The sequence below is a fragment of the Sprattus sprattus genome (assembly GCF_963457725.1).
Source record: "Sprattus sprattus genome assembly, chromosome: 17".
Classification (NCBI taxonomy): Eukaryota; Metazoa; Chordata; class Actinopteri; order Clupeiformes; family Clupeidae; genus Sprattus; species Sprattus sprattus.
The window spans coordinates 833,539-845,881 of record NC_137915.1 but is presented as its reverse complement, the minus strand read 5'-3'; the positions used below and the strand labels follow the sequence as shown (position 1 = coordinate 845,881).

The 12,343-nt window shown below is 46.9% G+C and overlaps 1 protein-coding gene across 1 annotated transcript in view; it reads left to right on the top strand.

The window, feature by feature from the left end:
- Window positions 1-885: 885 nt before the first annotated feature.
- Window positions 886-12,343, top strand: part of LOC308378213 (homeobox protein PKNOX2-like) — a gene marked incomplete at both ends in the record, with an annotated part of 18,817 nt that continues 7,359 nt past the window's right edge. Inside the window, one exon of the mRNA XM_080855072.1 lies at window positions 886-986. Coding sequence (XP_080711198.1) covers window positions 886-986 — 101 coding nt within the window. The remainder of the gene's footprint in view (window positions 987-12,343) is intronic.

Here is a 12,343-nt window from a genome sequence, read left to right as displayed (position 1 = left end):
TAAGCAGAACCTCGGCTCATGAGGGGGGGGCATCTGCTTGGAGCCAGGTAGTGTGTGTGTGTGTGTGTGTGTGTGTGTGTGTGTGTGTGTGTGTGTGTGTGTGTGTGTGTGTATGTGTGTGTGTGTGTGTGTGTGTATGTGTGTGTGTGTGTGTGTGTGTGTGTGTGTGTGTGTGTGTGTGTGTGTGACCGTGTGTGACCGTGTGTGTGTGTGTGTGTGTGTGTGAACGTGTGTGTGTGTGACCGTGTGTGTGTGTGTGTGTGTGTGTGTGAACGTGTGTGTGTGTGTGACCGTGTGTGTGTGTGTGTGTGTGACCGTGTGTGTGTGTGTGTGTGTGTGTGTGTGTGTGTGTGTGACCGTGTGTGTGTGTGTGTGTGTGTGTGTGTGTGTGTGTGTGTGTGTGTGTGTGTGTGTGTGTGTGTTTGTGTGTGTGTGTGTGTGTGTGTGAACGTGTGTGTGTGTGTGTGTGTGTGTGTGTGTGTGTGAACGTGTGAACGTGTGTGTGTGTGAACGTGTGTGTGTGTGTGTGTGAACTTGACACATGAAATGAAATTTACACCATACACACAAACATGACATGGTATTTACACCATACACACAAACATGACATGGTATTTACACCATACACACAAACATTAAATGGTATTTACACCATACACACAAACATGAGGTGGTATATTATGCATGATGCATGTACACCAGAAATGCCTAAGAAGAAGATGAAAAGGGAGAGACATGATGTGTGGGAACTTTGTTTATGTTTATAAACTCAAATCAAATTAAGCCTCTCTTGATACATATTAAGGAGTGTTGTTTTATTCCAGAGGGAAGCAAGATAAAAGTAAGTATATTTTAATAACTTTTTCAGGACTTGGTGACGACGCCATGCGGACCGTCAATGCGCAGTTCCGCGTCACACCGCCAGGTGGCCGACACATCTGCAATCCTGGCGTTGGTAGCGCGTGTGAGGACGGTGGGTCTACTCCGTGCGGAATGAATCTGAACACAAAGCGAAGTTGGGAAGAAGGGAAGAGGAGGCCGGGAGGAGGGGTTACGCACAGCGCACGTCAGCGTTGATGTGGAGCGGCGCACGGCTGTCACGGCAGTCAGTGTGATGAAGATTGGCAGGCAGGTAAGCTGTCACTCTCTCTTTTTTCCCGCTCTCCGCCTCACACCGCCGCTCAGCTCACAATCTGCTCGTTTCTCCTTTTCAGAACAACGCACGTTCAGACAGATACAGAGAGAAAAAAAAGGATGCGAGTGTGCGAGTGTGTCTGCGTATGAATGCGCGCGTGTGTATGTGTGTGTGTTTGTGGTTGTGTGTGTGTGTGTGTGAGAGAGAGGAAGGGGGATAGAGAACGCAAGGGAGAACAGAGGAGGGGCGTTGATACGATGGCAGGAATGATTGCGAAATGAAAAGGGGATACGAAACGGAGAGGAAATTGCAGGATTATTGCAGGATCGAACTATTACAAAAAACTGCCGCGATGTTGATTGGTGCCGTAGAGGGGAGCGTTTTACCGTAAAATCCCACGCGCTGATGCTGGTGTGGCCACGCTAGTGACTTTGAAGAGTAGACGGTAGACTCAAACTTAAACTTGGCCAATTTCATGTCATTCACTTTGGCTTAGTGTAACCATATGCCACTTTAAATTACACCAAGCCTTGGGATTGGTGTCACTGTTTGTATTACCGTTGGGCCTTTTCACATGTTTTGATTGTTACTTTTCCTGGTGTGTTAGTGTCTGTGAATGTTTAACGTTGCCATTCGAAGAGACTTCAAATACATTTACTGCAGATGTTGGATGGCCTCTTCTGACTGTCACCTGAGGAGGTTTTCTTTTTAATAGTATTTCATATTATAGGGAATGGGATATTGTGACCAGGAGAAGACCTTTGCATCGCACCAATATGTCATGAATATTTTGTAGAAACTGAATGATATTGCTCTGGTCTTGATCTGCTGCGCTGGTCTTGATCTGCTGCTCTGGTCTTGATCTGCTGCTCTGGTGGTGAACGATGGTGGAGATGTCATGTGTGGTGAACGATGGTGAACGATGGTGGAGATGTCATGTGTGGTGAACGATGGTGAACGATGGTGCAGATCTAATGTGGAAATCCAAAGCTGTTCTGAACTGATGTTCCCTGCTTCACCCCTGTGTTTAAAGTCGCTGTGGCCTCTGTGTGGTAGTCTGCAGTCACTGTGGCCTCTGTGTGGTAGTCTGCAGTGGCTGAAACCTTTAACCTTTGAACCCAGTGGTTCCCAGGGTGCACCTGGAAAAGAGGCTTCCTGGTACACAAATGTCTCAAATAGTTTGACTTTGCTACGCTGCATCCAATGATGTCACCTCCTCTAACAGCACATAATGGAGAAAAAAAAATCTGTAAGGTTCCATGAAATTGTGTGTGATTCCATAAAGTCACAGCTCTCACCTCTAACAGGGGTGTTTACCAGTGGCTGCTGTGGATGGATTTAGTTGTCTTTACTGCCTGGGAATATACATTGTCATGTGTGTTGAGTTCAGCATTAGTCAGAGTGTGTGATTGTGTGTGTGTGTGTTGAGTTCAGCATCAGTCAGAGTGTGTGTGTGTGTGTGTGTGTGTGTTGAGTTCAGCATCAGTCAGAGTGTGTGATTATTTGTGTGTGTTGAGTTTAGCATCAGTCAGAGTGTGTGATTATATGTGTGTGTGTTGAGTTTAGCATCAGTCTGAGTGTGTGATTATGTGTGTGTGTTGAGTTTAGCATCAGTCAGAGTGTGTGATTATGTGTGTGTGTTGAGTTTGGCATCAGTCAGAGTGTGTGATTATGTGTGTGTGTTGAGTTTAGCATCAGTCTGAGTGTGTGTGTGTGTGTGTGTGTGTGTGTGTGTTGAGTTTAGCATCAGTCAGAGTGTGTGATTGCGGAAGGAGAAGATAAATGAAAGAGTGTGTTTTGTGTATGCATGAGCATGCGTGTGTGTGTGTTTTGTGTGTGTGTGTGTGTTTTGTGTATGCGTGTGCCCAGAAATTTGGAGCACCCTTTTACTCTTTTCCATACCTTGAAACACACACACACACACACACACACACACACACACACACACAGAGTCACGAATGGTGAAGGCCACTCTCTCTCATCCTCAGTGTGCGTGGGTGTGTGAGAGAGTGTGTGTGTGCTTTTCCAGGAATGTAAAGAATGCCCTGTGAGACGCTAACCAAACAGCTCACTGGATGTTTCCATTTCTCTGGTATTCACTCAACTCCGTCCTCCTGCTTACATCACTGTTAGAAGACAGCTCTCTCCTCACTGTTAGAAGACAGCTCTCTCCTCACTGTTAGAAGACAGCTCTCTCCTCACTGTTAGAAGACAGCTCTCTCCTCACTGTTAGAAGAGAGCTCTCTCCTCTGCTAGTAGTTCATCTCTCTCCTCTGCTAGTAGTTCAGCTCTCTCCTCTCCTCTGCTAGTAGTTCAGCTCTCTCCTCTGCTAGTAGTTCATCTCTCTCCTCTGCTAGTAGTTCATCTCTCTCCTCTCCTCTGCTAGTAGTTCAGCTCTCTCCTCTGCTAGTAGTTCAGCTCTCTCCTCTCCTCTGCTAGTAGTTCATCTCTCTCCTCTCCTCTGCTAGTAGTTCATCTCTCTCCTCTCCTCTGCTAGTAGTTCATCTCTCTCCTCTCCTCTGCTAGTAGTTCAGCTCTCTCCTCTCCTCTGCTAGTAGTTCATCTCTCTCCTCTCCTCTGCTAGTAGTTCATCTCTCTCCTCTCCTCTGCTAGTAGTTCAGCTCTCTCCTCTCCTCTGCTAGTAGTTCATCTCTCTCCTCTGCTAGTAGTTCATATCTCTCCTCTGCTAGTAGTTCATCTCTCTCCTCTCCTCTGCTAGTAGTTCAGCTCTCTCCTCTGCTAGTAGTTCATCTCTCTCCTCTGCTAGTAGTTCATATCTCTCCTCTGCTAGTAGTTCATATCTCTCCTCTGCTAGTAGTTCATCTCTCTCCTCTCCTCTGCTAGTAGTTCATCTCTCTCCTCTCCTCTGCTAGTAGTTCATCTCTCTCCTCTCCTCTGCTAGTAGTTCATCTCTCTCCTCTCCTCTGCTAGTAGTTCATCTCTCTCCTCTCCTCTGCTAGTAGTTCATATCTCTCCTCTGCTAGTAGTTCATCTCTCTCCTCTCCTCTGCTAGTAGTTCATATCTCTCCTCTCCTCTGCTAGTAGTTCATCTCTCTCCTCTCCTCTGCTAGTAGTTCATCTCTCTCCTCTCCTCTGCTAGTAGTTCAGCTCTCTCCTCTGCTAGTAGTTCATCTCTCTCCTCTGCTAGTAGTTCAGCTCTCTCCTCTCCTCTGCTAGTAGTTCATCTCTCTCCTCTCCTCTGCTAGTAGTTCATCTCTCTCCTCTCCTCTGCTAGTAGTTCAGCTCTCTCCTCTGCTAGTAGTTCATCTCTCTCCTCTGCTAGTAGTTCATCTCTCTCCTCTCCTCTGCTAGTAGTTCAGCTCTCTCCTCTGCTAGTAGTTCATCTCTCTCCTCTGCTAGTAGTTCAGCTCTCTCCTCTCCTCTGCTAGTAGTTCAGCTCTCTCCTCTCCTCTGCTAGTAGTTCATCTCTCTCCTCTCCTCTGCTAGTAGTTCATCTCTCTCCTCTCCTCTGCTAGTAGTTCATCTCTCTCCTCTCCTCTGCTAGTAGTTCATCTCTCTCCTCTCCTCTGCTAGTAGTTCATCTCTCTCCTCTCCTCTGCTAGTAGTTCAGCTCTCTCCTCTCCTCTGCTAGTAGTTCAGCTCTCTCCTCTCCTCTGCTAGTAGTTCAGCTCTCTCCTCTGCTAGTAGTTCAGCTCTCTCCTCTGCTAGTAGTTCATCTCTCTCCTCTCCTCTGCTAGTAGTTCATCTCTCTCCTCTGCTAGTAGTTCATCTCTCTCCTCTGCTAGTAGTTCATCTCTCTCCTCTGCTAGTCGTTCATCTCTCTCCTCTCCTCTGCTAGTAGTTCATCTCTCTCCTCTCCTCTGCTAGTAGTTCATCTCTCTCCTCTCCTCTGCTAGTAGTTCATCTCTCTCCTCTGCTAGTAGTTCATCTCTCTCCTCTCCTCTGCTAGTAGTTCAGCTCTCTCCTCTGCTAGTAGTTCATCTCTCTCCTCTCCTCTGCTAGTAGTTCATCTCTCTCCTCTCCTCTGCTAGTAGTTCATCTCTCTCCTCTCCTCTGCTAGTAGTTCATCTCTCTCCTCTCCTCTGCTAGTAGTTCATCTCTCTCCTCTCCTCTGCTAGTAGTTCATCTCTCTCCTCTCCTCTGCTAGTAGTTCATCTCTCTCCTCTGCTAGTAGTTCATCTCTCTCCTCTCCTCTGCTAGTAGTTCATCTCTCTCCTCTCCTCTGCTAGTAGTTCATCTCTCTCCTCTCCTCTGCTAGTAGTTCATCTCTCTCCTCTGCTAGTAGTTCAGCTCTCTCCTCTCCTCTGCTAGTAGTTCATCTCTCTCCTCTCCTCTGCTAGTAGTTCATCTCTCTCCTCTCCTCTGCTAGTAGTTCATCTCTCTCCTCTGCTAGTAGTTCAGCTCTCTCCTCTCCTCTGCTAGTAGTTCATCTCTCTCCTCTCCTCTGCTAGTAGTTCAGCTATCTCCTCTGCTAGTAGTTCATCTCTCTCCTCTGCTAGTAGTTCATCTCTCTCCTCTGCTAGTAGTTCATCTCTCTCCTCTGCTAGTAGTTCATCTCTCTCCTCTGCTAGTAGTTCATCTCTCTCCTCTGCTAGTAGTTCATATCTCTCCTCTACTAGTAGTTCATCTCTCTCCTCTCCTCTGCTAGTAGTTCATATCTCTCCTCTCCTCTGCTAGTAGTTCATCTCTCTCCTCTCCTCTGCTAGTAGTTCATCTCTCTCCTCTCCTCTGCTAGTAGTTCATCTCTCTCCTCTGCTAGTAGTTCATCTCTCTCCTCTCCTCTGCTAGTAGTTCAGCTCTCTCCTCTGCTAGTAGTTCATCTCTCTCCTCTGCTAGTAATAGTAAGGATAGGCGCGCTCTACTTCCAAAATAAAGGCTATTTTGGGTGCGGGTGAAAAAGACTGTTAACTTAAAGTAGAAAAATACGCACTCTCAAGCTTGTCTCATTGCTTATTTATTTTTTTACCAGTTTTTCCACAGACGCGTTTCGGCCTAAGCCATCGTCAGTGTGTGAATATAAGCAATGAGACAAGCTTGAGAGTGCGTTTTTTTTCTACTTTAACTCATCTGCCAGTAGCTCAGCTCTCTCCTCTGCTAGTAGTAAGTAGTTCTCATCAGAGTGACATCATGCAGTTAGCTCTCATTGGTCCGAGCAACACATCTCTGTTGCCCATGTCTCCTGTGGTGTGAGCTCAGATTGTAGAAACACATCTCTGTTCCCCATGTCTCTGTGTGTAATAGGCAGTGTGTGTGTGTGTGTGTGTGTGTGTGTGTGTGTGCCTCTGTGTGTAATAGGCAGTGAGTGTGTGTGTGTGTCTGTGTGTGTGTGTCTGTGTGTGTGTGTGTGTCTGTGTGTGTGTGTGTGTGTGTGTGTGTGTGTGTGTGTGTGTGTGTGTAATAGGCCTAGTCATTCTAATAAGAGATCTGCTCTCCAGCTGGGCTGCACAGAGCAGATATGGCTGAGATCAGCAGGAGCGCCGGCTACACCAGAGATCCCCCACACACACACACACACACACACACACACACACACACACACACACACACACACACACACACACACACACACCACACACACACCACACACACACACACACACACACACACACACACACACACACACACACACACACACACACACACACACACACACACACACACACACACACACACACACACACACACACACAGTTAGCACAAAGTAGAAACATGCACACACACAGACACGTGTGCTGCTTGTTCGTCTGTTGTCTCCCCAACGACCTCGCTGACATCTGAGCTAACAGACATTCACACACACACACACACACACACACACATACACACACACACACACACACACACACATACCTTTCAGTGACGGGGGCTGGTACACGTTTGGGTTGACTCGCTTGGGCTTGAGAACCCCATTCTCCCCGACGACCCACTGAGGAAGAGAAAGAAGATGAAGAGTAAAAAGTAAAAGGTGAAATAATCTCGCACGCACGCACGCACGCACGCACGCACGCACGCACGCACGCACACACACACACACACACGTACACCACACACACACCACACACACACGCACAGGCACACGCACACACACACATGCACGTGCACACACACCACACACACACACGCGCACACACACACACACACACACACGCACACACACACACACCCACCCACCCACCCCTCTGGCTTTACAATGATCAAGGCACGATGTAATAATAAAACAACCACATCGTTAGATGCACGAATACATGAATAAATGATTCTGTCATCAAAGCAGCATCAGTTATTTATGAAGAACCATTTACTGCGGCTCTGCAATGTTGCAGTCTCTGTGTTTCCACACACACACACACACACACACACACACACACACACACACACACACACGGTCTCTGTGTTTCCACTGCTGTTCCAACCAGTCTCTGCTTCCATTAGAATGGTGTGTGCCAGAACCCTGCTGGAGGGCTATTTATAAGCAGCACAGATATCTGATAGAGCCAGTTTGTGTGTGTGTGTGTGTGTGTGTGTGTGTGTGTGTGTGTGTGTGTGTGTGTGTGTGTGTGTGTGTGTGTGTGTGTGTGTGTGTGTGTGTGTGTGTGTGTGTGTGTGTGTGTGTGTGTGTGTGTGTGTGTGTGTGTGTGTGTGTGTGTGTGTGTGTGTGTGTGAGCCAGTTTCAGCAATGAGTCTGGCTCTCACCTCTCACAGTCAAGCCATCACACAGTACAACACTGTCCCATACTCAACACACAGTTCAGGACTACCAACAATACCAGACCAGCTTAGACCTGGTACAAGTTGAGGCTTGATACAGTGACTGTGTGTGTGACCGGTCTAGAAGCGCATCTTTATTTATTAGCATCTCAATGTATTAGCATCTTTATTTATTAGCATCTCAATTTATGAACCATCTCGATTCATTAGCTAGGTGTGTGTCTGTGTGTGTGTGTATGTTTGTACAGACTGGTGGAGAGATGGATGACGGAGGGGGGGGGGGGGGTCACTGAGAGGCGCTGGTGTCTGCTGGAGGGGGGGGGGGGGGGTGTCTGCTGGAGGGGGGGGGGGGGGGGGGTCACTGAAAGGCGCTGGTGTCTGCTAGAGCTCTTGCTGTTGGTCCTCTAATGAGATTTCAAGAAGCAGAGCTCTCCTCAGCTCCTCCTTCTCCTTCTCAGAGCTCAAACAAGCTCCTCCTCCTCCTCCTCCTCCTTCTCTTTCTTAAAACAATACCTCAAAAAGTGTACAATTGTTGCATAGTGTTACTTTAACATATGTTTAAACACATCACTTGAGTTTCAAACTGTTACAGATTAGTATTTTGGAACAAGTCCAAAGTCCCCTGACATACACACACACACACACACACACACACACAGCTAAGGTGCAAGGAACAAGTCCCAAATCCAAGTCCCCCTTCAGTGTATGTCTACACAGTTGCCAATACACTCCCCCAATGACCCCCACACACACACACACACAGAGACATACTGTACATCCATTTCACAAACAGGTGCCTATACACTTAAGTTTCACACACACACACACACACACACCACACACACACACACACACACACACACACTACACGTCATAGTCTTATCAGCATGGGTATGATGCAGTTAGAGGTACCTGGGGCCTCTCACATACAGCTGTTTATACAGGTACATATTCACATTAGGCTTAAATGAGGCGTGAAAAAGCGGGGTTTTCCAGTATAAATACCATGGTTCAACTAATGCATTTCACCAACGACTGACAAGAGAACTTGAATACTACCAAGACTCCGTTCTACATGCAATAACCAAACGGCTTGCTTCGCTATGGGTAAGAACGTCTAGATTCTCACTTCTACCAACATGTTAGAGACCGGAACAGTCATGCTTACGAGTATAACACACTATTTAAATATCAGCACATTCTTACCTATATGTCCTCCACCCAACACCGTAGTCCTCTTAACAGGCTTGAAGTTTGGTCCCAAAGGCGGGGTTTAATATTATTACGCTTCTTTGTGATTTTAACCGTCTTCTTCGCTTTCATTGGCATGGATACGTCTTTTTGTTGAGTTGTTTGAATGTCGTTTTTAGAAGGAATAGCTTCTGTGAGTTTAATCAGGGGCTGTAAATAGATTAACGTTAACAAAGTGTATGGATAATTGCTTTATAAATGTTTACAAGTGGAATCAATAATAGCTATTACCTGATTTTTGACTTTCATTGTAAATGTATAATTTCTGCGTCGGGAATGAACCGTCAGTGGGATCTTAGAGATGAAATACAAAGTTAACCACAAATCAAAATAGTTATGTTGTGATCTTACTAACATACTAACTAACAGACAGGGAGATACAGGAGAGAGACAGAGAGAGACAGAGAGAGAGACGGAGAGAGAGACGGGAGAGAGAGACAGGGGAGATACAGAGAGAGACAGAGAGAGAGAGAGAGAGATACAGAGAGAGAGAGAGAGATACAGAGAGAGAGAGAGAGAGAGAGAGGGAGATACACAGAGAGAGAGAGAGAGATACAGAGAGAGAGAGAGAGAGAGAGAGAGATACAGAGAGAGAGAGAGAGATACAGAGAGGAGAGAGAGAGATACAGAGAGGGAGAGAGAGAGATACAGAGAGAGAGAGAGAGAGAGATACAGAGAGAGAGAGAGAGATACAGAGAGGGAGAGAGAGGAGATACAGAGAGAGAGAGAGAGAGAGAGAGAGAGAGTACAGAGAGAGAGAGAGAGATACAGAGAGGGAGAGAGAGAGATAACAGAGAGGGAGAGAGAGAGATACAGAGAGAGAGAGAGAGAGAGAGAGAGAGAGAGAGAGAGAGATACAGAGAGAGAGAGAGAGATACAGAGAGGGAGAGAGAGAGATACAGAGAGGGAGAGAGAGAGATACAGAGAGAGAGAGAGAGAGAGAGAGATACAGAGAGAGACAGGGAGATACAGAGAGAGAGACGGAGAGAGAGACGGAGAGAGAGACAGGGAGATACAGAGAGAGACAGAGAGAGAGACGGAGAGAGGAGACGGAGAGAGAGACAGGGAGATACAGAGAGAGACAGAGAGAGAGAGAGAGAGATACAGAGAGAGATGAGAGAGATACAGAGAGAGAGAGAGAGAGGGAGAGAGAGAGAGAGAGAGATACAGAGAGAGAGAGAGAGAGATACACAGAGAGGAGAGAGAGAGATACAGAGATACAGAGAGGGAGAGAGAGATACAGAGAGAGAGGGAGAGAGAGAGATACAGAGATACAGAGAGGGAGAGAGAGATACAGAGAGAGAGAGAGAGAGGGAGAGAGAGAGAGAGAGAGATACAGAGAGAGAGAGAGAGAGATACACAGAGAGAGAGAGAGAGATACAGAGATACAGGAGAGGGAGAGAGAGATACAGAGAGAGAGGGAGAGAGAGAGATACAGAGATACAGAGAGGGAGAGAGAGAGATACAGAGAGGGAGAGAGAGAGAGAGAGAGAGGGAGATACACAGAGAGAGAGAGAGAGATACAGAGAGAGATACAGAGAGAGAGATACAGAGAGGGAGAGAGAGAGAGAGAGAGAGAGAGAGAGAGATACAGAGAGAGAGAGAGAGAGAGAGAGAGATACAGAGAGGGAGAGAGAGAGAGAGAGAGAGGGAGATACACAGAGAGAGAGAGAGAGATACAGAGAGAGATACAGAGAGAGAGATACAGAGAGGGAGAGAGAGAGAGAGAGAGAGAGAGAGAGAGAGAGAGAGAGAGAGAGATACAGAGAGAGAGAGAGAGAGAGAAAAGAGCCAACACACAAGTGCATCATTACCAATGAGCGTGATGAAGAGAGCACACAAGACAGAAGGGAGGACATATCATGAACACCATGTGTGTGTGTGTGTGTGTGGTGTGTGTGTGTGTGGTGTGTGTATGGTGTATGTGTGCATGGTACTTAGGGGTCCCTGGTGGCATTGCTCATTACTCCAGTGCAGGGCTGATTGCTGCTGCAATAATGGCCCCTAGAGGTGTGTGTGTGTGTGTGTGTGTGTGTCTTCATTACCTTATAATGAGATTTAACCCCTGTCACTATGAGAGTGTGTGTGTGTGTGTGTGTGTGTGACTTCATTACTTGGTAATGAGATTTAACCCCCACCACTATGAGAGGTGTGTGTGTGTGTGTGTGTGTGTGTGTGTGTGTGTGTGTGTGTGTGTGTGTGTGTGTGTGTGTGTGTGTGTGTGTGTGTGTGTGTGTATCCAAGGCTGGTGCGGCGCTAATGCTGTTCCCGTGGCAACTGTAGGAGGGCCCAAAAGCTGGGAATAGACCTCTCTTTAGTAAAACACATGTACACTTGTACACTTGTACACACACACACACACACACACAAGTTCAGGTTCAAGTTCAAGTTTATTTATATAGCACATTTCATATGTTATACATAAACACAATGTGCACACACACACATACAGTTCCACTTGAGAGTATGTGAACCCCATGAGCACTAAGAGTTTTCTGTTGTTTTAGCATGATTTCTCGTTTTTTTTCATCACCTATTTTCCATGGATGAAATGTCAGGTTTACAGTAGGTTTATCATTCGCATGTTCTTGTTTAGATGGGAATTGCAGGTGGTGGTGCTACTGTGTGTGTGTGTGTGTGTGTGTGTGTGTGTGTGTGTGTGTGCGTGTGCGTGTGCGCGTGTATGTGTGTGAGAATGTGTGTGTGTGTGTGTGCGTGCGTGTGTGCATGCGTGCGTGTGTGTGTGTGTGTGCGAGAGTATGAATATTCACACGAGGCCCACAGCATGCACAGTGCTATCAGGCTGAGACATCTGCTAATGTATGCAGATAGGCCAGAGTACATGTGTGTGTGTGTGTGTGTGTGAGTGTGTGTGTGTGTGTGTTAATGTATGCAGATAGCCCAGAGTAGTTAAAGAGAGAAATTAAAATGGAGCCTGATAAATATAAACGGAAGCCTGCGTGCTCGCCATCGGTTTCCATGGAAACAGAACCGTTCGTTGAAAAGGTCATCGTTAGCGGCGGTGTGAAGAAGGCGCCGCAGGACTAGAAGGGATTTTAACGGGTGTGAAATCATTTCGTTACTCCCCCCCTCAAATCCCCCCTCATCTCCTCCCCTCTCCTCCCCCCTCCCCTCATCTCTCCTCCTCCTCCTCCATTTAAGTGGGGCTGTGGTGATGAAAGCAGAGGAATCATTTAAATAGAGCGATTTAATTGGATTGGATCGCCCTAAACGGCTCGTTTCTTTCCTCGCTCTCTCATTCTCATTCTCTCTCTCTCTCTCTCTCTC